The 26,718-nt window shown below is 39.2% G+C and overlaps 1 protein-coding gene across 1 annotated transcript in view; it reads right to left on the bottom strand.

Annotated features, from left to right (window-relative positions):
- Positions 1-286: 286 nt before the first annotated feature.
- MEIKIN (meiotic kinetochore factor) overlaps positions 287-26,718 on the bottom strand; it is a 93,018-nt gene continuing 66,586 nt past the window's right edge. The window contains exons 12-13 of the mRNA XM_040622706.1: positions 18,673-18,796; positions 287-423 (exon numbers count right to left, since the gene is read on the bottom strand). Of these exons, the coding sequence (XP_040478640.1) occupies positions 287-423; positions 18,673-18,796 (261 nt within the window). The remainder of the gene's footprint in view (positions 424-18,672; positions 18,797-26,718) is intronic.

The following is a 26,718-nucleotide window of genomic DNA, read 5'->3' as shown; positions in this document are numbered from 1 at the left end:
TGCTGCTATCTGAGGCTACGGCGGAGTGGTGCGGGAACGACGCCCGGTGCTTTGGAATGCAGAAGGCTTCGTCTCCCGGCACCCAGGACAAAGAGAGATGCTTAGAACTCCACGCGCAGCCGACCGGCCCCCGCCATCCCCTCCTCAGACTCCAGGGTTTCGCACTTCCGTAGCGCTCCTGGCAGGTCCAGCGGATCCCTGAGCAGAGGAGGCGCGCGATCTGGGCTAGATGTTGAGTGCGGGGCCATAGGCCTGCTCGCGCAGGCCTCGAGGGGTGGGTGTGGGCTTAGAGCTTGACAGCGCGTGGCTGGTGGAGAGCCCTGCCCTGACACTTGCCACAGTTTTGACCTACCGCAAAGGCGGCCTCGGCCAGGGACTTATTAGGGCAGCCGCCTTCAGGGTTTGCCACTAGTTCCTCGAACCCTGACAACAGGAACTAGCCTTTTGTGAGAACTAACAATAGGATTTAAGCTCTATCTTAACGTCTAGGTATATAGGGAGAGGGGAGTTCCACAATGGAACTGTAAACAAATGGATTTGATACGAGGAAAACCGCTTTGCAAAGGAAAAACAAACAAAAACATTGCTCAAAAATGACCTTACAGTCTTATTAAACCCAGAACGCCAAATTTTATCAGGGTTCATATCTTATAAATTTTCACCAGCATTTATTCACCTACTCCCCCTCCAGAATTGGGAATTTTGTACCATGGGATGAAATTCTCTGGCAAATATGGATGTCAGGAAATAACTGGTATGTGGTTGGAAGGGTAGATACAAAACAAAACAAAAACACCTTATGAAAATTTAATTACGCAGACAAATCAAATTGTATTTTCTTTAAGGGTCTACCAGTTCCCACTAATTTGCAGCTGGAGTTTAAACTATAAAATAAGTGGCCTTATATAGAAAAAAGAAAATAAAGAGGCAGACTGTGTATCTGAGAATTTTAGCGGTCAGCATGATGAGTTTCACCGTTAAAAGATTTTTTTAAAGCACTATTCATAAATGATTAAGAAATTAATTTTTTTAAAGATTGTATTTATTTATTTGACAAAGAGCAACAGCCAGCAAGAGAGGGAACACAAACAGGGAGAGTGGGAGAGGAAGAAGCAGGCTCCTAGTGGAGAAGCCTGATGTGGGGCTTGATCCCAGAACGCCGGGATTACTCCGAGCAGAGGGAGGACGCTTAACGACTGTGCCACCCAGGCGCCCCAAGAAATTAATTTTTTAAGATTTTATTTATTTATTTGCGAGAAAGAGAGCATGGGGGGGAGGGGCAAAGGGAGAGAGAGAAGCAGACTCCCAGCTGAGCTGGGAGCCCAATGGGACTCAATCCTAGGACCCTGAGATCAGGACTTGAGCTATCCAGGCGCCCCAAAAAATTAATTTATTAATTCTACAAATGCTTATGTGCCCTTGGTCCAGGTACTGGGGATCCAAAGTAAACACAAAGACAAAACTAACTTTCTATATAAGGAGATAATAAATAAGTGAACAAGGTAATTTTAGGACTAGCTTCTAAATGAGAACTAAGCAATGAGATGAGGGAATGGGGAAGGGCTCTGTGAGAAGGTAACATTTGAGGTTCTCAGGTTAAGATTCATTCATAGCTCCTCTGTACATTGCCCAAGCTCCAGAACTTACTGAGCAATACAGATTCAAAACTGCCCAACTATGGCCTGTGTAAAGATAATCCTCTGGATTATTGCCCTAGACAGGGAAAGATTTCTAATAAGGCAAAATGAACTATGTATACAGTTGACCCAAGAACAAGGTGGGGGCAAGGAGCCCCAACCCCTGTAACCTCAAGAATCCAAGTATAACTTAGAATACCCCAAAACTTAACTACTAATAGCCTACAGTTGACCAGAAGCCTTATTGATAACATAAACAGTTCATTAACACAAAACATACATTATATAAGCATGTATTATATAGTGTATTCTTATGACAAGGTAAGCTAGAGAAAATAAAATATTAAAATCATAAGGGAAATACATTTATAGTACCAGGCTGTAAACATCTACATATATGAGGATTCACAGGGTTCAAATTCTATTTCCCACCCCCCGACCCCCAAAAATGTGAACATGGAATAAAATTTTTGTTAATAAAAAATGAAGTCAATGCAATTTTTAAAAGTGAGAAAATGCACATCCTATAAGTCAATTAATTAATCATTTGGGGACGTTTAATTTTGCTTTTATATGAGAACGTTACACTAAATGAGTTCAAGTGGAAACAAGCTCAAGCCTGTATATACAGAACCAATGACACTGAGGACTCATGGCTGGTCCATGGCTGGCACAGAGAAGAGTATTTCCTTGTCCCCTCAGAAGTAAGTTTCTAAATACAATAACCTTGTGTGCTTTCATCTTGGGAAAAAGTTACTTCACAGGATAATTATAGATATTAATAGTAAGGGAAAGAACATTACTGCTTGCATAAGAGATACTTCATTTTACTCTTCTCTAATCATATAACTTCATTTCTATAGTCTCATTTAGCCTTATGCTTGAAAGGTACAGAAAAAAAACTAGCTATCATTCATCACATTTCCTTTATGTTGCAGGGTAATATTCAAATTACAGAATAAGAAAGGACTAACATGATACAAGTTTGTTATAAGACACGTTACTTAATTATGCAGACTACATTAAAAATAATTTCCAATAATATAAAAGACAAGGGTACTCTCTTCTGGTTACAGATATGGGAAAAGGTGGCAATAAAACTAGAATCTTACTCTCTTAAACACATGCTAATAAGCATGCCTCAATTGTGCTTAATTTTCCTGAAACAAGTTAAATTTTCACTGAGAATGTCACAGAACAAGACTTCAGAATCTAGATCATCAAGGAAAACTGCCTGAAGGACTCAGGTACCTCAGTGGTTTTTTGTTGGTGGTGTTTAGGGTTTTTAAAAAGATTTCTAATTTATTAATTAGAGAGAGAGAGCACAAGCAGGGGGAGGGGCAGACAGAGAGGGAGAAGCAGACTCCCTGCTGAGCATGGAGCCTGATGTGGGACTTGATCCCAGGATCCTAAGATCATGATCTGAGCTGAAGGCAGGCACTTAACTGACTGAGCCACCCAGGCACCCCAGTACCTCAATTTTAAAAGTTGCTAAACCAATTGATGATTTACTGCTATAATAAAGGAATGGCAGTAGTTTGAGACACCAGAAAACCTAAACTTTTACTTATTCAACCAATATTTCTTGAGGTCTCTAAGGTCTCAGTCTCTGTTGTAGGAACTGAGGACATAGTGCTGAACAGAGAAGTCCCTACTCTTGGGAACTTAGTTCTCAGTGGGAACGGGCAAAATAAACAAGATGTTTGCAAGTTGTCCTAGGATCTAGGAGCAAAATAGTTGATAGCAAGCATCTGGCGATGGCCAAACTTACACAGCGTGGTCAGGACAGTCTTCTCCAAAGATGTGGGATTTAAATTGATGTCTAAACAATGAAAAGGAACCAGCAGTGGGAAGAAGGTAGTGACAAACATTCTGGCAAAGAGAAGAAAATGTACAAAGGCTCTGAGGCAGATATGGGTTTGACTTGTTTGAAGAAGAAAGAAGAGGCCAGAAGAGCTGAGTGCTCTGTGGGAAGAAGAAGAGTTTGTGAGGCGGTTACAAAGTCATAAGGAGCCACATTATGTAGGTGCCTTGTAAATCAAAGAGGTTAGATTAAATGTGGTGGGAGCTACTACAGGAGTTTAAAACAGGAGACGGACATCCTCCAATTAATGCCTCTAGAAGACTACTCTGGCTGCTTTGAGGAGAAAGGATTATAAAAGAATGAGAATGAAAGTAGAGAAACTGTATAGGAGGCTACTGTGTATTTTCAGTGGAAGTGGATGATGGCTTACTGGAGTTATTCTGGAGATAAAGCCAACAGAACTTCTGACAGAAGTGAAGGAAAGAAAAACCAAGGATCAATTTCTAGGTTTTTCCCTTAAGCATCTAAATGGAAGTCATTTCCCAATAGAATGATCAAGAAAAGCACAGGTTTAAAGAAGAAAATCAAGCATAATAAGTTTGGATATAATGAGTTTGCATTGTCTTTTAGATATCCATGTAGAGATTCTGAGTAGAATATACGGGGAGAAGACAGGATTGGAAAGATAAATTTTGGAGGCATTTAAAATAATGGAATGGAGGAGCTTACCTAGGGAGAATGTGTATGTGTAGAAGGGAGTTCAGGACTAAGATTCAATGAGGACAACCTTATAGATCTTGAAGAAAAGGATCCAGCAAAGAAGAATAAGGAGAGAAGAAAAATGTGCCCAAAAGGAGGAAAGGATCAACTGTATTGATTGTTGCTGAAAATTTAACTGTCCATGAGATTTCTCTACATGGACATCTTGACAAGAGTAGTTTCAGTGGACTCATGTGAGCAAAAACCTGAATGGAGTGTGTTCAAAAAAATAAAGGGTAGAAAGGAAGTGGTAAGGCAAGTACAGACAATTCCTGTTTTGCTGAGATAGGGAGCAGAGAAATGAGGACTGAGTGGAGATGGGAGGAGGGAAAATTGTTTTTTTCCTTTTTTCAAAATGAAAGATGTTAGAGAATTTTGTATTCTAATGGAAACAATCAAAAGGAGATGATGCGGCGCCTGGGTGGCTCAGTCAGTTAAGCATCCGACTCTTGATTTCAGCTGAGGTCGTAATCTCAGAGTCATGAGATCAAGCCCCATGCTCAGTGAGGAGTCTGCTTAAGATTTTTCCCCCTCCTTCTCTCTCCACCTCTGTTCCTCCCCTGCCCCCACTTGTGCTCTCTCTCTAAAATAAATAAATAAAAGAATGAATGAATAAATAAAATTTTAACATCTTTAAAAAAAGAGAGAGATGGTGACATCAAGCACCTACTATGTTCTAGGAGTACAGTAACAAATAAGACAGGTAGAATCCTTGCCCTTAAGAAACCAACAAGTAAACAAAAAGTTATTACACATTGTGATAAGTAGGAATTTTAAGGAATGAAAGTTTTACTTTCGGTATAAAATAAATTGGTTTGAAATCCTCATCTTGAATTCTATTAGAAGTATACAAAAGAAGGTCCTTTATATAATGATAAACTTCTATGACAAATATTTTTCAAATACTTAATATATTTAATATGTGTCTGACAACTGTGCTAAAACTTGGAAATACGTGAATGAACAAGAAGTGGTTCTTACACTTGAAGAGCTTACAGTCTGAGGTGGGGGGGGAATTTGACAGGCAATTTTAGTTCACTGTGATAAGTGCTATGAAGTGGCCAAGTACAGGATGACTTGGGGATACAAAGAAAGACAATTAGCCTTCTGGGGGAATTAAGGAGAATTTTCTGAAGGAAGGAATGAATAGGGATTAAAAATAAAAATAGGAGAAGCTAAAGAAAAGAGGATGTGGGCAGGGGAGTTGTGTTTCAGGCAGATGGAGGAGCACATGCAAGGCTGAGGCATGATAAAATATAAAAATTCAGTGACCTATAATATAATCTAGTGATAACATTGAACTAGATTAAGAAAACTATATAAAATAAATTTAAAAGATCATACTTTATTCAGAACTCATTGGAGAGCTGCTGAGGGATTTTGCAGCAGAAAACATGATCAGATGAACATTTCAGAAAGCTCCTTCTGGATGCATTGTGGAAAATTAACTATACGGTACAAAAATAAAGGTTGAGAATATTGTGGTAAGGCTGTTACACAAAACCATACAAGATAATCCTGGCATAAATTCAGAGAAAGGCCATAGGAATGGAGGGGAGTAAAAAATACTGCGGGCTGTTTAGGATTCAGGACAAACAGGACTTCATGAATGACTGCCTGTGAGAAAATAAGAGAAAGGGAGGAGCCATGGATGATAGCCAAGTTTCTGGCTCAACTAACATGGATGGATTAAGATATCTAACACTTAAACAGAAAATAGAAGAACTGCTTCAAGGGGGAAAATAACTTCAGGTTAGGATATGTTGAATATGAGATACCATAAGAAGCCATGGAGCAATGATGAGCAAGCATTTGGCTGTATCGATCTAGAAGTCTGGGAAGGTCTTGGTTGAGTTCACCAGTCAGGATGTTCTACGTTACACATGACAGAAAAACCAAACTAAACTAGCATAGTTTAAAAAGAAACTGATTAGCTATCAGAACTGGACCTAAAGTAGATGGAAAGTTCAGGCACAGATGCATCTAGGGACAGAAACAATGATATCAAAAATCCAGTTTCTCTATCAAAGCTCTAATTTCTCTGTGTGAACTCCATTCCCAGGCCTCCATTTGTGGACACAGGTGGCTGCCAGCAGCTTTCCTTTCAGGTGAAATCCATTCAGGTAAAAATCCAAGAGAATAAAGAAAATGTCTGTATCCCAGCATTCCCAGAAAAAACTCTGAGCTTTATACCAGTAGGATCATTTTAGGCCTTGGCCCCATTCCTGAATCAATCATTGTGCCAGAGTTCGGAGAGCTATGTTAATTTATTTAAACCATTAATCGCCCACCCCTGGAACTAAGGATGGGATCAATCCCACCTAAACCATATGGCTTAGAAATTCAAAACCCAATTAAGATGGAGGTAGAGGGGAAGTGAAACACAATGATGAACAAGTGTAGTTCCTTCACTCAAGGCCCTTACAGTGTAGGAAGAAAAAAACAGAATTTGACTGGAAATTAGCTATAATTATTATTATAAGTAACATTATGATAAATACTATGATGTTGGCAAGTACAGAATGCTGTGGGAATACAAGGAAAGACAACTAATCTTGGGGGACAGATGCAGAGACAATCACCGCACATGTCCACTTATGTATATCCATGGAAGTTAAAAGATTTGGGGTCAAATGCACAGAGATGGTACTTGGAGTCAGAGGTAGATGAGATCACCCAGGGATGTTACAATGTAATATGAGAAGAAGCCCTGGAAGAGAACCCCAGGAAGCATCAAAAGTTAAAGGCTGGACAGAGGAAAATGAGCCTTCAGGAGAAATGGAAGAGAAAGAGCTGGAGATTGGATGAAAGCCTGGAGAGTAACGTTTCCAAGAGGTCATTCCTTACTGGAGGCTTTCAAGAATAGAGCAATAGTCTATAATATCATTAGCTGGGAGAGAGAGGTTGGGTAAGATGAGAACTGAAAAATACCCCTTAGATTAGCATCAAGGAGATTGCTAGTAACCTCGAGAGGAGCAGTGTCAGTGGAGAACCAGAGCTGAAGTCAGACTGTGTGTGTGTTGGGAGCAGGTGGTGGAGGAGGAAGGGCTGAGGGGTGAGGGATGGTGCAAAAGTGGACGGCACTCTTTTTAGGAAATCTGGGTGTGAAAGGGTGAAGAATGGGTACATAGAAGAATTTATGGAATCAAGGGAGGATTTAAGATGTAAGATGGGTCAACATTTTAAAATACAGGTTAGAAAGCAACATTACATTAGAAGAGGTTGTAAGTAACTTTTATCTGGAAAGTCTGGGTATTATACCCTTCATATAAACACAATATGAGATGAAGAGGCTATTCAACTGAACAAACCATGATGAATTATACCTTGGAGAGGTTAAAAAAACACTCCAGTTAAAAATTTTTAAATGGAAATGACATTACTTCTGCCCCTTCATGCATTTTCAACTGGATTTTCTGGGTACTTATGACCTGAGTGTTTTTTTTTTTTTCCACGAAGTAGAATTTGAAAATTTTAAATGCTTAAAAATTATTATTATTCAGTTATATATTGAAGTAAAGAGGTCGAGTCCCATTGTTAACTGTTTTTGGATCACAGACAACTTTGAAAATGTGATTAAAAACTATGGACACCCTCTCTCCAGAAGAGAAGAACTCTTTTTCTGATGCTCTTCTAGGGAGGATCACTGAAAGACCTCCGAGGCCTACCCACAGACAAAAAGTTAAGAGTACAACTTTCTGCTAGGATTTGCCAATGACAATCCTCTTTGGACTTCTCATGCCCTCTAGACAACCATCAAGCTTATTCTACTTTCCTTCCTTTTAGTCATAATAGAAGTCATACCCGCCACCCCTGAGCCTCTTGAATGCCAGCTGCAAATCCTTTTCCCCTCCCATTTTTCTGTATGCTCTAGCTGATAAAACAAAACAAAACAAACAAACAAACAAAAAACAACTGGGCTTAAATAGTCTTGCCTTCAAATCCAGGCTCTGTCACTTCCAAATCACGTCAGCCTGGTCTAAGTATTTACCTCTCTGAGCTAGCTCTATTTTCCTTATCAGCAATATGAAATAAGTGTTTATTTCCTCCAGCCCCACTTGGCCCAGCCTGAGAATCAGGTGTCATTCTTTCTCACAGGAACCCACTACCTGATTAGAAACTATCAAGTAATTTGTCCTCTTGCTTCCCACTTGAATGATAAACTCCTTGAAAGTAGGGAATAGGCCTTCTATTTCCTTTCTTCTTCCCCACATTTCTTGTCACATTTCTTTTTTTAAAACCATCCCAAGAGTTGCTGTGGTAGTTGAGTACTGATTCAAAATTCAGATCTAAATTTGGTTCTAGCCTCCATCTTTAATAGTCTCGTCTACATTTCCTAACAACTTCCCTGTAATTCACCTCCAGATGAAAATGTGAAATAGAAATCACAAATAGCTTTGTTAGTGGCTTAAGACCTTGTCAAATCATTTATAAGAATATCTTCATGGAACTCCTCTTTAAAAATGAATGCTATGTAGGTTATATAACCTCAAATTAATTCATTGATTTTAGAATTTTCTTTCTTACTGAAGCAGCTTTGAAAATTGGACTCTTATTTTTATGTATAATAACATTAGTAAACCATCAAGAGTTAAAATTTCACCAACGGTTATACAATTGTACTATGTTCAGTGACAACAGGACTACTGCTTTTTAGGAAGGGTGGTGTAGAGACACCACAACAAATAATATCACAAATGCACAAACGCACAAAATCTTACAGATAGTATTAGCTAAAGAAGGTTTGAGGAGGAGGTAATATATCAAAAACTTAATGTATGATTGTACGTATTATACATTCCCTGCTTCAGCAAACTTGAGTATAGAGTTTCTTTCAGTCAGACCTGGAATTAGGTCTCTCACTCATGTGGTTTCAATTAAGTTCTGTTAAAAATAGCCCGTAATACAAGCATTTTCATTTTTAGTGCTTCAACAACTTTACTACTTTTAATCCATACAGAGGACAAACTTTGGGGAAAAAAAACAAAGGAAGTTACATAGTAGCCTGGTACTTTGCTCCTTATAAATAGCTGAAATCACCTGTTTAGAGTACAGTCTTTTAGTATAAGCTATTTGTTCTTATTTTACAATACAAATACATATACTTAAGAGGCATACAGGAGAATGTTTCTTTACTGATTAAGGGTAAATTATAAGAATCTCAGTAGAATTTCATCGCCAGGATACATCACAAATAATTAGAGAATTTTGATTTTTGAATTATATATAATTTCAGGCAGATATTCTGCTTTATGGATTTTGACTTCACATTCATGTATATCTTCAAAGTGGTGAAAATTCAGCCACGGTTGCTACATTCTGCCATTTGTTGTTATTATAATATCTGGAGAAAGATATAAAAAATAGATTATTTCATACACATCATAAGAAGTTGACCAATAATTAATTAATAACCAATCCTTGGGGGGCAAAAACTCTTGACACCCAGCTAATCTAGTTTCATCCTGTCAAGCCTTAGGAAATAAATCCAGAGGCCATTAAAAAATAATTTAAAAAAGGAATAGCGGGCTCACTCCTTCCTGGACATGCTGAGGATACCTTTTTGGAGACAGAAAAAGACCTCAGTAACATTCCAATGGGAAGCCCAGCAAAGATGGCTGTAAGTAGCCATCATAAGACCTCTAACTCCAGCCATGTAACTGGGAGGAGTTGATCCAGTTGTGTTTCTCATCCTCAGCCACTATCCAGGGAGAAGCCCCTCACATTTTCCTACCCACCCTTCCTTTGTATTTTACTACTCTTTGCTAAAGCTAAACCCAGGTTCTTTCCAATACAGGATTCTGGGGACTTCCCCCCTACATCTGGTACCAGGAGATCCCAAGTAGAGCTGGTTTTACCTATTCCCACTGCCACTTTCATACTATGACATACATCACCCCCTGGCCTTTATCAATAACTCTCAAACTTTGTTGTACCTTCATACAGGCCACGCTTCATACCAATTAGATTAGAATCTCTGGACAAAGGACTCAAATATCCAGGAAAGTATGATATGCGGATCAGTTTGAATACCAGAGACCCCTATCTTCGCTGTTCAAACTGTGGTCCATGGACCAGTAATTTCATCATCATGTAGAAGTTCATAGAAATGTAGAATCTTGGGCTCCATTTCAGATCTAATGAATCAAAATCTCCACTTTAACAAGATCTCTAAGCAATTCCCAAATACATTAATATGTGTGAAGCGCTGCCTGTTCTACCCTCCACTCCTCCCTATTGTTTTCTTTACTGACCTCAGACACTATCTGCTCATTTGTTAAAGGCTTTGAAAATTGGACCACAGTAATCTACTCCATACTAATTTGTAGTAACTTCCCAAGTGGGTAATGAGCTCACCCAGCTACCTAGTCTCACCTACACCTACCCAGGCTTCATACATTATCCAAGGATGGACAGTACCTAGAACACATCATTTCTGAAACTTTACAATACTGGAGACCTCTGACTGTCCTATTCTCTCACCACCCTGTACCAGTACCTAATCAGTCACTAAGCCCTGGCAATTATACCAATACATATTTTTAGTTTAGACTTGTTCTCAAACCCCAGAAGTACTGAATCAGATCACTGAACCAATGACCCGGGAATATGCATTATTTATAAATTACCTAGATGGTCTGAGTGCCACACTTTGAGATACACTGGCTCAGATCCTTATTTTCTCAACTCTGTTCTTCAGAACTTTTGTAAAACTCTCACCCAGTCATTCTACTTCCAAGCTCACTTCTTTCCAAGTCATTCCCACATTTCTAATAAGAATGAACTAATTAAAAAGCAATTTGACCAGGAAAGTCAAAAGTCAGTGTGACATAGGAGGCTTTCCATAATTTGTCCTCTGATTACTACTCAAGACTCAGTTCTCACTGAGAACCAATCTCCATTCCAGCCAAACATAACCGGTTTCATTTACTTAATACCTGAGAATACATAAAGCTTCTGTGCTTCAATTTATGCTGGTGCCTCTGTCTAGAAAGCCTATGCTCACAATGCCTCTGAGAGCTTCAGAATATCCTTCAAAGCATCTCCCTGTGTACCCCAACACAGTCCTACATATAGCTCTATGAAAGCACCTATGTCTCCACTGGACTTGTTTTACCTTATCTGACTTCCTCTATGAGATTACAAATTTCATAAAGACAACTACTTTTTTCTTTCAATATTACCAGCAACTAACTTCATCTAACACATGACACCCAGATTCAATAAATATTTGCTGAATAAATGAACCAATCAACTGCAGAACTTCATCTTTTTTTTTTTAAGATTTATTTATTTGACACAGAGAGAGAGACAGCCAGCGAGAGAGGGAACACAAGGAGGGGGAGTGGGGAGTGGGAGAGGAAGAAGCAGGCTCCCATCGGAGAAGCCTGATGTGGGGCTCGATCCCAGATCGCCGGGATCACGCCCTGAGCCGAGGGCAGACGCTTAACGACTAAGCCACCCAGGCACCCCAGAACTTCATCTTTTTTGACATCAAATCAACAGGCTTAAAAATCTCCATGATGTCAAACTAGTTTGATTTCTTTTTCCCGAAGGAACGGACTGGCATCCCTATATTTGTACTAGACCCATGTGTCTGTGTCAAAGACTACACACAATTACCTGCTATATTCTTTGAGCGAGATGGCACAACCAAATTTATCATCAAATACAACAACCACACAATATATTTTAGGCTTTTGCAATTTAATAAAAACAAAGGAATAATTTCCAAAGGGAAAAAAGAAAAACATAGATAGTCTTGAGGAATTAACCTACTCTATAGAAACAAGTAATACTTGTTGCATAATGAGTGATTATTATATTTCAGATGCTTTACATAGCTTATCTCTAATCCTTGCAACAACTCTTTGAGCTAAGTACTACTGTTATGCCAGTTTTACAGATAGGAGGCTAAAAGTCAGAGGATTTAAGGAATTTACTCATGTGACAGAGCTAGGTTTTGACTTAGGGATATCTTATTCTTAAGTGATTGCTATTACCACCCCTAGGATACTCAAGTCCTTTTCTATCTCATTTGTCATATTTCTATGCGATACATCTGCCTGCTCTTATTATCTAAAAACTTAAGCTTCTCACTAAAGATGTATACGTATCCAGTTAAAGGCCCTTATTGTACTACAAGCTTGAAATATGAATTTATAACACATCATTTATCATGTTTTCTAAAGATCAAAATAAAAGAGAAATCATAAAATCTTCCTATAAGGATAGCTTCAAGTTTTGTTTGATTTTTCCAAAAGGTACTGTTAGCTTGGAAGTCTTCCAAAGCAAAGTTAAAAGCATCCCCTCTTAGATTCCTGCAGTGCCTTGTTCCAGTTTTATCATGTTATAGAGAAGACTGTGAGATCTGTCTCAGCACTAGTCTATAAACCCTGAAGGGTTAAGGCTGTATTCTTATCCCCAGCTAATATTCCAGTGTGTAATACATGCTTATTGGCCAAATTAAAGTAATAATGTATCAGACATCTATTGCTATAAGCAATGATTTTGCAAGCCTCTTCTTGGCCCCCTCAAAAAAAATTATCTTTAAATAGAATACAGAAGTCCAATATATAAAACAGAGAAGCAAAACTGCTCTGTATGGAGGAGCTGAGAAACCCAGAGCCCTATCTATTCTACCCACACCATGCCTTATTTGTCAGCTACCCAGTCAAACTATTGCGAATCAAGAAAGCTAAGTTTTAATTCCGATTCTACCAGTAATTAGCTATGTGAATTCAGACAAGTTTACTGATCTGGCTAGGTCATTTTTATTATATGTAAAATGAACGAAATAGACTAGATCATTAAATGGCTCTCAAATGTTAGTGCTTATTGGAATGACTTTGAGAGTTCTTCAAACTGAAGATCCCTGTACCATATCTCTAGAGAATGTAATTTTCCAGGTCTGCAGTATTTCTGGTGTAGGTGGTTAGAGGATCACACATTGAGAAACCTTGGACTGGACATCTTCTAAGGCCTCTTTCATCAGGCTGTCACCATTCTCAAACTTCTACTTACCCACACCACCTTCTCTATCACATCTCTTTTGGATTCCTCTAGTGGTTTACTTTCACCACATTTTTTTTCTAATCAGCATTATTAATGAACAAGCATCATAATGAACAGGGGTCCTAGACCATCAAAAGTGAGCTTCATTCTACAGTCCTGATTAACTGCCAAACTAGCTAAATGTTAAATGCCAGGACTAAAAATAGGCTGTTACATGTTTAAAATAACACGATCACTAGTTAGCTTGGGGCTTTGCTATTTTTACTAAAGGAAAGGCAGAGACAAGTGGCCAAAAGTTGAAGGGGGAATTACTTAAATGAAGAGGCTGCCAAATGAGGTGAGAACTTAGAAAGAAGCCAGGAGGTGGCATAATTGGTTCAACATACATCAAGGGGTCTCTCTGAATTGAACTAAAAATTTCAGTCTAAACACTCAGAAGAACTTCCCAGACACATTTTAGTTTTGATTTGCTGCACACTTAAACCCAGAAGCGTGACATTACCTCATGTCAAAAATTAATATGACTTGTCATATTAAGTTTTTCTATTTTTAAACTTTTTATTGAAATATAGTATACACACAGAAAAGTATGCATATATGTGCTGTAAAGTTTGATGGGTTTTCACAAACTTACCATACCCATGCAACCAGCATTCAGATAATGAAACAGAACACTACTAACAGCAGGGGGAATGAACCACAAGAGACTATCGACTCTGGGAAAAAAACTGAGGGCTTCAGAGTGGAGGGGAGTGGGGGATTGGGATAGGCCGGTGATGGGTATTAAGGAGGGCACATATTGCATGCAGCACTGGGTGTTACACGCAAATAATGAATCATGGAACACTACATCAAAAACTAACGATGTACTGTATGGTGACTAACATAACATAATAAAAAATTATTATTAAAAAAAAAAAAAGAACACTACTAGCACCCTAGAACTTCCTCTCATAATGCCTTCTCGTTAATAGCCCCTTCCCTAACTAGTACATCCATTATGGTGATTTTCATTATAGTTTAGTTTTGCCTAGCTTTGTACTAAATATAAGTAATGTCAAATATACTCTATTTCGTGACTCCTTATGTGAGATTTATCAATACTGTTGCATGTAACTGCGCATTGTTGATTCTCACTGCTATATGGCGCTCCAATGAATGAATGGGCCACAGTTTATTAATCCGTTCTATTGTTGATGGGCATTTGGATTATTTCCTGTTTGGGGCTATTATCCAAATGCTGCTAAGAACATTCTAGCAAACATCATCTGATGAACATATGTACACATTACAGTTGGATATACTCTTGGAAGTGGATTTGCTGGGACTCCATGATCCAGGAAAATGGAATTGCTAGGTTTCTTTCCACCTCAGTGAAATTTCTAGGGGCCCAGTGATATGAGAGATATACCTCCTAAAGTAAAGAACAAGTCGTTGCATCAGGCTCCTGCTACAATGAAAAAAGAGGCACAATGCCCAGTGGGCCTTTTTAGATTTGGGAGTCAACATATTCCTCATTTGAGTGTACTACTCCAACCCATTTACTCAGTGCCCAAAGTGTACCAGTTTTGAGGGAGCCTCAGAATAAGAGAAGGTTCTACAACAGGTCCAAGCTACTATGCAAGATGCTCTGCCACTTGTACCATAATATCTAGCAGATCCAATGGTGCTAAGTGTCATTGAGAGATATACATGTTGCTTGGATCCTGTAGGTGAATCACAGCACAGGTCCTTAGGATTTTGGAGCAAATCTTTAACATCTTCTGTGAATAACAACTTTCTTTTTGAGCAACAGCTTTCAGTCTGCTACTGGGCCTTCATAGAGACTGAATATTTAACCATGGTATACCAAGTTACAATGAGACCTGAGATACCAACCATGAATTATACGTAGCCTGATGCACCAAGCCACAAAGCTGGCTGTGCAGAACAGCACTGCATTGTCAAATAGAAACGGTATATACGAAATTGAGATCGAGCCCCAAAGGCACAAGTAAGTTGATGAGGAAGTGGTCCAAATGCCCATGGTTCCCACTGCTGCTACACTATCTTCTCTCTCCCAGCCTGCACTTTTGGCACCATGGGGAGTTCTCCACAATCAGCTGATTGAAGGGAAAAAAACCTCAGACTCGGTTCACAGATGGTCCTGCATGATATGCAGGCAACACCTGAAAGGGTCAGCTACGGGACAGCTCCTTTCTGTGACATCCCTGGAGGAAATTGGTGAAGGTAAATCCTCTCAGTGGGTAGAACTTCAAGAAAAACATCTCACTGTTCACTCTGTTGGAAGGAGAAGTGGCCAGATACGTGGTTATATACTGACTCACAGATTGTAGACAATAGTTTGGCTGTATAGTTAGGTACATGAAAGTGACATGACTGGAAAATCGATGATAAGGAGATTTAGTAAAGAAGTACATGGACAGACCTCTCTGAATGGGCAAAAAAACATGAAGGTATCTGTGTACCCTGAAATACTCACCAAAGGATGATCTTAGCAGACAAAGACTTTAATAATCAAGTAGATAAGAAGACCCATTCCGTGGATACCAGTCAGCCTCTTTCTCCAGCCACCTCCGCCATCACTCAATAAGCTAATGAACAAAGTGGCCATCGTGGCAGGGATGGTAGTTATGCAGGGGCTCAGGAACTCACTAAAGTCAACCTACCTACAGCCACTGTTGAGTATTACATTGATTAGCAGCAGAGACCAACACCAAATCCCCAGTATGGCACCATTCCCTGGAGTGATCAGCCAGCTACCGGGTGGCAGGTTGATTACCTTGAACCATTTCCATCATGGAAGGGACAGCATTTTATTCTCACTGGAATAGACACTTATTCTGGATATGGATTTGTCTGTCTTGCATGCAATGCTTCTGCCAAAACAACTATCCAAGGACTTAGAAAATACTTTATCCACCATCATGGTATACCACACAGCATTTCTTACAATCAAAGAACTCACTGCACAGCAAAAGAAGGTGATAAAAGGCCCAAGCTCATGGAATTCACTGGTCTTTCCATGTTCCCCACCACCTTGAAGCAGCTGACTTGACAGAATAGCAGAATGGGCTTTTGAAGACTCAGTTAAAGCACCCTTTAGGCAGCAACACCTTGCAGAGCTGAGACAAGGTTCTTCAAAATGTTTTATATGCTCTGAATCAGCATTCAATATATTTCTCCCACAGCCAGGATTCACAGGTCCAGGAATCAAGAAATGAAGATGGAAGTGAGATCATTCAATATTACCCCTAGTAACCTGCTAGGAAAATTTTTTGCTTCTTGTTCCCATGACAGGCCATGCTCTGCTACCCTAGAGGTCTCAATTCCAAGGGGAGGGATGCTTCCACCAAGAGACATAGCAAGATTCCATTGAACTGGAAGCTAAGACTGCCACCTGGCTGCTTTGGGCTCCTCAGGCCTCTGACTCAACAAGCAAACAAGGGAATTACTATGTGGGCCAGGGTGACTCACTGATCCTGACCACTCAAGTGAAATTTCCTCCTCAATGGAGGCAAGGAAGAGTATGTCTGGAATACAGAAGATTCCTTAGGGCATCTCTTAGTATTATTATGCCCTGAGATTAAGGTCAATGGAAAATTACAACAACCCAACCCAAGCAGGACTAATGGCCCAGACGCTACTGAAATGAGGTTGATACTACCCCACTAGCTTAAAAACTAGGACCAGCTGAGGCGCTTGCTGAGGAAGAGGGAATATGAAATGGGTAGTGGAGGAAGGTAGTTATAAATACCAGGTATGTCCACCTAACTAGTTTAAGCAAATATCTTTGTTTTCTTCCCTCTCTTATTCCTATATCAACCAACATAAAATGTATTAATAGTTAACTCTTAATCATAGTACTTGAGTTACAGGATATCAAGAAGAGAAGTAAACAACACCTAAGGATTTTGCATCCTCTTCTGGGGAAAGAATTAGCACATTTTGGTTGTATGTAGGACAGCTGCATTATGTTAGGCAGAAGTTTGACTTTGTTACTTTATTTACAGATTAATTATGGTTTAAGGACACATGTATGAATACATAGTTGACATGAAGTAGACTGTGATGGTTAGCTGTATGTGTCACCTTGGTTAGGCTATATTAACCAATTAAACTAAATACTAATTTTGGTGTTGTTGTGAAGGTAATTTGTAGATAAGGTTAACATCTATAATAATAGACTTTAAGTAAAGGAGATTATCCTTGATAATGTAGGTGGACCTTATCCAATCAGTTAAAAGGCCTTAAGAACAAAACTGAGGTTTCTCAGAGAATAATGAAATTCCTCCTAAGGACTGCATCATCAGCTCCTGCTCAAGAGCTTCCAGCCTGCCCTACAGTTTTCAGCCAGACTGTACAACTGCCTAAGTCAATTCTTTGAAATAACTCTCTTTATATGTATATTTATATGTGTGCACATATATCCTACTGGTTCTGCTTTTTTGGGAAAACTCTAACTGATATAGCACCTACTATTCCTTACCACCATGCTAATGTCATCAGAGATAGAGATAGAAAAAAGTCTATTATGTGGTCTCTGTCTTTGAAAACTTCCTAACCTGAAGAATATGAAAAGTCGGCATTGTGAATTATGTTAGGTAGTAATATATTAGTAAGTGTCAAATGAGTAGCACTGAATTAAGTATTTAAGGAACTTAGGAAAAAAGAGAAGAAACCTCTGTGGACTTAGGGAGTGCTCAGTGCAGGTTTGTGTCAGAAATGGGGACAAGAATCAAAAGTAGACAGTTCAGTTGGATTGAAGTTATACATAATCTATTAAATTTCAACTGCTTCACTGCCTGCTTACTCAAAAAAGGTTCCCAGGCTCCAATGACTAATCAGACATTCTGTCTGATATACAGTCAGGAAAACAGAAAAACCTAAATTTGGAGTTTAAAAGCCTTGGAAGATTGAATTCCTCTCTACTACCAGCAGTACAATCTTGGACAAATTGCACACTACTGTTAGCTCCAGATTCTTCACATATAAAATGAGGATAATAGTACACATCTGCCTATTATAAAGTCATAGTGAGAAATAAATGAGATATAATAAGATATTTGGCTCAGTGCCTTTCACAGAGGAAGTGCTCAACCAACAATAAGTGAATGCAAAAATATATGAAAAATATTTTCACAAAGAATGCTACTAAAAGTGAAATCCAACAACAGTACATTTCAAATAGTTGTAAGAAAAAGTATCCTAGATAAATACATTTAGATCAATGGCATAAGCTAATTTTTCAAAAGATTAAATATCTGACATTCAAAAAAATATTTTACTCAGGTTCTAAGATCTAACCAAACTTTTTGTAATTCTACCGTTTTCACTTTGTAAAAGAACTCCTAGAATACATTTGTAAGTGGACTTCCTATGTGCATAAGGAATTTATAATGAAAAAAATGTTTTCTATTATCCAAAAAAGTAGGCTCTGCATTCATATTATAGTACCTTGAGGAATATCTTTAGGTGGGGAATATGTCTTCTTCTTTACAATAACACCTTTACTTTTCATTTGTCTAGTTCCTGGTGTTGCTCTAATAATACAACATATTTCTGATGTATTTGAAGGAATCTGAAAAAGAAAAAAAAATCAGATAGTCCATAATTCTTCCAGGTACTGTATTTGTAAGTTGTTTTATTTCAAAGGCAAATCATTTCAACATCCATATTTCATACATATTAACGATAGAGAGCATTTATGAAATGCTTACTCCACTCCAGACACTAATGAAATGGTTTTTAAACATTTGCTTATTTAATACTCACAAGAACCAGAAAGGGCAGATTATATCAGCCCCATTTGTAAGATGAGGAAACTTACGTTCAGAGAATTTGGATACCTTATTTAAGGACACAGAGAGGGTAATGACAGAGTTGAGATTCAAGCACTCCAAAGTGCAAGAGCAAGTTTACATGATTTATTGAATTAAAACAAAAATGTATTTTAATTCTGAGCCATATACTAGATTTCCTTGGTTTCCCAACTCAATAAATTTTGACAACTGCCCATCAAACAGACAAACTCTAGAATAAAGAAACACTGTATCTTCCAAAAGTGATATATCTTATTTCTTAGAACTCAGAAAGAGACATATGTATTTACCAAGGGCTCCTCCCACTGTAAGTAAAGCCTATATAGAAATAACTTCTACTTTAAAATTCATATCATCTTCTGTGGTGGGCATCTGATATGTTCCTACCCAGTATCATTTCTATTCTTCTGTACTGAACAGACCAGAGTTCTCTTGGGAGAATCTACTCATTCTCCCAGCCTGCATACCACCCCTTTCTTACGGCTCAGGTGGAGCTGATAATACTTCTGAGCACCAAGAGGCCCTAAAGCCCAGCCCAGCCAATCACTATATGCTACGCCGCTGGGCACAGTGGCTGGTTCAGACAAGGACATTGTAAATGGGTCAGCAGGAGAAGGGAATTCTCAACGTGAGATTCTGGTACTAAGCCAAAATCCTTAAGGGGGAAAAACTGGTCCTAGAGTGACATCCAACCTTAGCTGTAGCTGTTGTAGTAGAAACAGATACATATCCTCTTAGGAGGATGGGATCCCTATTTTAGGCACATAGGATTCTTATCAAGTAAGAGCAAGGAAATAAATGATCAGAGTCAGAATTAGAATTGTTCTTTAAGATTCAGCTCAGAACAGTTCCAAGTAGAAATATTAGACAAAATACATTTCACCTCATCCTCTAATTTTATTATAACAACAATAAAGGAAGTACCAAACTCATGAGAAATCAAGCTACTGTGTGTAAGACTGTACAGGAATATCAAAGAGGGGAGTTAAGCCCCTAGGCCATCAGATATCAGAACTGCCAAATCACAGCAGAATAACAATGTATGAAATGATTAAAGAATTAACAACTGAAATCTCATGGATAAGCAAGCAACAAGGAACTATCTGGAGTGAAAAGCAGATGTGAAAAAGAAACAACTAGAATGTCTTGAAATGATAAATAAAACTGTTGAAATACAAAAGTCAATGGAAGCCTTAAGCAGCAAAGTGGACACAACTAAAGAATAACTGATGAAATTACCCAGAATTCAACAAATAAATGAAAAACATTAAAGAGAGTTTGAAAGATATAGAGGATAGAAAGATGCTTAACATATGTTAATTATCATCCCAGAGAGGATAAAACAAATAATAGCTGAGATTCCCAAACTGATGAGAAACATGAGTGCACACATTCAGGAAGCCTAATATCCCAAACAACATTAAAATAAAAAACCAACAGGGGTGTCTGGATGGCTCAATCTGTTAAACGTCCAACTCTTGATTTTTGTCTCAGGTCATGATCTCAGGGTCTTGAGATCAAGCCCCACATTTGGTTCTGCATTCAGTGGAGAGTTTATTTCTCTCTCTTTCTCTCTCTCTACCTCTCCCTCTGCTCCTCCCCCTGCACTTGCTCTCTATCCAAAATAAATAAATCTTTAAACATAACAATCCTAAACAATCCTAACTATTTACACACCTAGTAACAGAGCCTTAAAATACATAAAACAAAAAGGATAGAAATGAAATGAGAGAGGGGCACCTGAGTGGCTCAGTCAGTGAAGCATCTGCCTTTGGCTCAGGTCATGATCCCAGGGTCCTGGGATCGAGCCCCATGTCGAGCTCAGCAGGCAACCTCCTTCTCCCTCTGCTCCTCCCCCTGCACATGCTCTCTCTCTCACACTCAAATAAATAAATTAAATTAAATTAAAAAGAAATGAAAGGAGAAATGGAAAAATCCTTCATCATAGTCTGATATTGTAATACCTCTTAATAAATGATAGACTAAATAGGCAAAAAATCAGCAAAGATATAATTGACTTGAACATTACTACCAATCAGCCTGACGTGACTGATCCTGTAGACCATGCTACTAAAAAAAGAAAAATATGCATTATTCTCAAGTGTACACAGAACATTTACCAAAATAAACCAAATGGATTATAAAACATGTCTCAATAAATGCATACATACAAGACATACAAAGAAGAGTCTTAGACGACAATGGGATTATATTAGAAATTAGTAACAGAAATATCTCTGAAAAATTTCCAGATATATGGACAAGAAATTGCATACTTCTAAACAGGCCATGGACCAAAGAATAAATAAAGAAGGCAAATGGAAAGTATTTAAACTTCATGAAAATGAAATACAGCATGTAAAAACTTGTGGGATGCTGCTAAAGCAGCGGTCGAAGCAAGTTTGTAGCATGAAATACCTATAGGAGAAAAGAAGAAAGGTCTCCTATCAATGAACTCAGCTTCCACCTTAAGAAAGTAAAAAAGAAAACCAAATTAAACGGCAAGTAAGCAGACAAAAGAAGATAATATGAGAGCAGAAATCAATGAAATAGAAAATAGAAAAACAATAGAGAGGGGAGCCTGGGTAGTGCAGTTGGTTAACCATCTGACTCTTGATTTCAGCTCAGGTCACGATCACAGGGTCATGAAACAAGCCCCACATGCACTCAGCACAGAATCTGCTTGAGATGCTCTCTCTCCCTCTCCCTCTGCCCTACCCCTGCTCGTGCTCTATAAACAAACAAACAAATACACTCTTTTTTAAAAAGGAAAATAAAAACAATAGAGAAAAATCAGTAAAACCAAACTCCTAGCCAGATTAATGAAGAAAGAAAAAAGAAGACACCAATTACCAATATCAGGAATAACAAAGGCTCTATCACTACAGATAACAACATATTAAAAGGATAATAAGGGAATATTATAAACAACAACTGATAATAAATTTGACAACTTATAGAAAATGGACAACTTCCTTGAAATACACAAACTACCAAAGTTCACTTGAGAATAAATAAGCTGAATAGCCCTAAAGAGATTTTTAACTGTAGCTTCTTATTTCCTTCCAAAAGAGAGAACTCCAGGCCTAGATGGTTTCACTAGTGAATTTACTAAACATTTAAGGCAGAAATAATACTAATTCTTGGAAGGGGGGGAAAAGATGGCGGAGGAGTAGGGGTCCCCTTTTTTGGCTGGTCCCCTGAGTCGAGCTGGATATGTACCAGACCAACCTGAAAACGCACGGAATCAGCCTGAGATGCAGGAAGATACATCTGGATCTCTACAAATGAACATCTCCAGGGCTGAGTATTGAGGTAGGAAGTGGAGAGCGATGAATCCACGCACAGATACCGGAAGATAAACAGAAGGGGGAGGGAGCCGACGCGCTCAGACGCTGGGAAGCAGTAGCCTCCTGCACTGGGGAGCAGGCCGGACTCACAAACCAGCACCGTGAGAGGTCAGACTGAGACCGTGAGCCCGGGAACGTGCGCGACCAGACTGAAAACCGGAGCTCTGAACGCTCACTGGAACCAGACTAAAACCTGGAGCTCTGGAGCGTGCGCCCAACCAAACTGAAAACTGGCACTCTGGAGTGAGCCCGAACCACACTGAAACTGAGAGCTCGGGAGTGCGCGCGGGAATGGGGGGGGGCGGCTGGCGGTGTTAGAAACACAAAGGACAGAGACATGCGGGCCTGGAAGTGAGGGCTGGGACACTGGCTATGGGGCGCACAACCCAGGACGCTGCAGGGTTTTTGGCAGCACCCACAGAAACAGAGTTAAAGAGGCCAAGAGAGCTCAATGGAGAGCAGACTGCGATCTCTCTGTTCTGAGACAGAGGCTAGGATTCTGCCACCACTGCTCTGACTCTCAGAAGAGTCACAGAAAACCGCCAAGGAAAGCCGCCAGAAAACAAAAGCCTGGAAATACCAGCTCACAGTGTGCCTATCCCCATCCCCCCTCGCAAGGGAGAGGGAGACTCTACCCAAACAGGGTTGCTTGAATATCAGTGTGGCAGGCCCCTCCCCCAGAAGGCAGGCTGAAAAAATCAAGAAGCCCACATCCCTAAAGTCCCTATAAAACAAGTGCGCACTGCCTGGGTCCTGGTCAATAATTTGGGCTCTGGGCAACCCCACAATCTCTCCTCATCAGAATGACGAGAAGGAGAAATTCCCCCCAGCAAAGAAAAGATAATGAGTCTGTGGCCTCTGCCACAGAACTAATGGATATGGATATAACCAAATTATCAGAAATGGAGTTCAGAGTAACAACGGTCAAGATGATATGTAGACTTGAAAAAAATATTAACGAGAATATAGAATCTCTAAGGGCGGAAATGAGAGCGAATCTGGCAGAAATTAAAAATGCTATGAATCAAATGCAGTCAAAACTAGACACTCTGACAGCCTGGGTAAATGAGGCAGAAGACGAATTAGTGAATCGGAGGATGGGATGGTAGAAGAGAAAGTTAAAACAGAAACCTGGCTCAAAAAAATCCAATCTCAAGAATGTAGATTACAGGAGATTACTGACTCAATGAAATGTTCCAATGTCAGAATCATTGGCATCCCCGAGGGGGTGGAGAAAGAGAGCGGTCTAGAAGAGATATTTGAACAAATTGTAGCTGAAAACTTCCCTAATCTAGCAAAGGAAACAAGCATTCGTGTGCAAGAGGCAAAGAGGACCCCTCCCAAGGTCAACCATGGCAAACCTACACCACGTCACATCATAGTGCAATTCACAAATATTAGATCCCAGGATACAGTATTGAAAGCAGTCAGGGTGAAGAGATTTCCCATGTACAGAGGCAAAAATATCAGAATAACGTCAGACCTGTCTGCACAGACCTGGAAAGAGAAGAAAGGTTGGCAGGATATTTTTAAAGCTCTATCTGAGAAAAACATGCAGCCAAGGATCCTTTATCCACCAAGGCTGTCACTCCGAATTGATGGAGAGATAAGGACCTTTCAGGATCGGCAGAAACTGACTGAATTCGTAACCACAAAACCAGACCTACAGGAGATGTTAAGGGGGGTTCTATAAAAGTAAAAAGGCCCCAAGAGTGATACAGAACAGAAATTTACAATCTATAGAAACAAAGACTTCACAGGCAACATGACATCATTAAAATCATATCTCTCAATAATCACTCTCAATGTGAATGGCCTAAATGCTCCCATAATGCCGCAGGGTTGCAGATTGGATAAAAAGACTTCACCCATCCATTTGCTGTCTATAAGAGACTCATCTTGAACCTAATGATGCATCCAGACTGAAAGTGAAGGGATGGAAAACAATTTTTCATGCCAATGGACCTCAAAAGAAAGCTGGAGTAGCGATTCTCATATCAGACAGATTACATTTTAAACTAAAGGCTGTAGTTAGAGATACAGAAGGACACATAGAACACTACACCCCAGAACCAAAGAATACTCATTCTATTCTAATGCCCATGGAACATTCTCCAGAATAGACCATATGCTGGGTCACAAAACAGGTCTCAACCGATACCAAAAGACTGAAATTATTCCCTGCATATTCTCAGACCACAGTGCTGTGAAACTAGAACTCAATCACAAGGAAAAATTTGGAAGAAACTCAAACACTTGGAAACTAAGAACCATCCTGCTCAAGAATGATTGGGTAAACCAGGAAATTAAAAATCAATTTAAACAATTTATGGAGACCAACAAGAATGAAAACACAACAGTCCAAAACCTATGGGACACTGCAAAGGCAGTCCTAAGGGGAAAATACATAGCCATCCAAGCCTCACTCAAAAGAATAGAAAAATCTAAAATGCAGTTTTTATATTTTCACCTCAAGAAGCTGGAGATGAGACAGAAGAACAGGCCTAACCCACACACGAGAAAGCAGTTGATCAAGATTAGAGCAGAGATCAACGGATTAGAAACCAGGAACACAGTAGACCAGATCAACAGAACTAGAAGCTGGTTCTTTGAAAGAGTAAAAAAATTGACAAACCACTGGGAAGACTTATCCAAACAGAAGAGAGAAAGGATCCAAATTAATAAAATTATGAAAAGGGAGAGGTCACCACCAAGACAAATGAAATTGGGAGGATTATTAGAAACTTTTATCAACAGCTATATGTCAATAAATTAAGCAATCTTGAAGAGATGGAGGACTTCCTCGACACCTATAAACTACCAAGATTGAAACAGGAAGAAATTGATTTCTTAAACAGGCCAATTAATTATGAAGAAATTGAGTCAGTGATAAACAACCTTCCAAAAAACAAAACTCCAGGCCGCCTGGCTGATTCCCGAGAATTCTACCAAACATTCAAAGAAAAGCCATGCACCTATTCTCCTGAATCTGTTTCAAAAAAGTAGAAACAGAGGAAAACTACCAAACTCATTCTATGAGTGCTAGTGATACCTTGATCCCCAAATACCAGGCAAAGACCCCATCAAAAGAGGAGAATTACAGGGGCGCCTGGGTGGCTCAGTGTTAAGTGTCTGCCTTCCAGCTCAGGGCGTGATCCGGCGTTCTGGGATCGAGCCCCACACATCAAGACTCCCTCCGCTGGAAGCCTACACTTCTTCCCTCCACTCCCTGCTTGTGTTCCCTCTCTTGTTGGTGCTCTCTATCTCCTGTCAAAAAAATAATAAATAAATCTTAAATAAAAAAAAAGAAAGGAGAATTATAGACCGATATCCTGATGAATATGGGCACCAAAATTCTCAACAAGATCCTAGCTAATAGAGATCCAAGCAATGGTGATAAAGGATTATCCATCATGACCAAGATTGGGTTCCATCCTGGGGTGCAAAGGGTGAGTTCAACATGCATAATATCGATCAGTTATAAAAAGATCATATCAACAAGAAAAGAGTCAGAACCATATGATCCTCTCAATTGATGCAGAAAAGCATTTGCACAAAATACAGCAGCCTTTCCTGATTAAACCCTTCAGAGTGAGGGATAGGGGTACCTTCTCAATTTCATAAAACCATCTATGAAAAGCCTACAGCGAATATCATTCTCAATGGGGAAAAGCTGAAAGCCTTTCCCTTAAGATCAGGAACACGACAAGGATGCCCACTCTCGCCATTATTAGTCAACATAGTGCTAGAAGTCCTTGCAACAGCAATCAGACAACAAAAAGGGATAAAGGTATTCAAATCGGCAAAGAAGAAGTCAAACTGTCTCTCTTAGCAGATGACATGATACTCTATATGGAAAACCCAAAAGAATCCACTCCCAAACTACTAGAAGGTATAGAGCAATTCAGTAATGTGGCAGGATACAAAATCAATGCTCAGAAATCATGTTGCATTTCTATACACGAACAATACGAGACTGAAGAAAGAATTAGGAATCCATTCCATTTACAATAGCACCAAAAATCATACATTATCTCGGAATTACAACCAGAGGCGGAAAGGATCTATATTCTAGAAACTACAAATCACTCTTGAAAGACATTGAAAAGACACAGAAAGATGGAAAAATATTCCATGACCGTGGATCAGAAGAATTAACATAGTTAAAATGTCTATGCTACCTAGAGCAATCTACACTTTCAATGCCATCCCAATCAAAATACCAATGACATTTTTCAAAGAACTGGAACAAACAGCCCTTAAATTTGTGTGGAACCAGAAAAGGCCCCGAATTGCCAAGGAAATGTTGAAAAGGAAAAACAAAGCTGGGG

Source organism: Ursus maritimus, unplaced genomic scaffold (genome assembly GCF_017311325.1).
Source record: "Ursus maritimus isolate PB19 unplaced genomic scaffold, ASM1731132v1 scaffold_5, whole genome shotgun sequence".
NCBI classification, from domain to species: Eukaryota; Metazoa; Chordata; class Mammalia; order Carnivora; family Ursidae; genus Ursus; species Ursus maritimus.
Note: the sequence above shows the minus strand (reverse complement) of the source record. Positions and strands in the feature narration are given on the sequence as shown.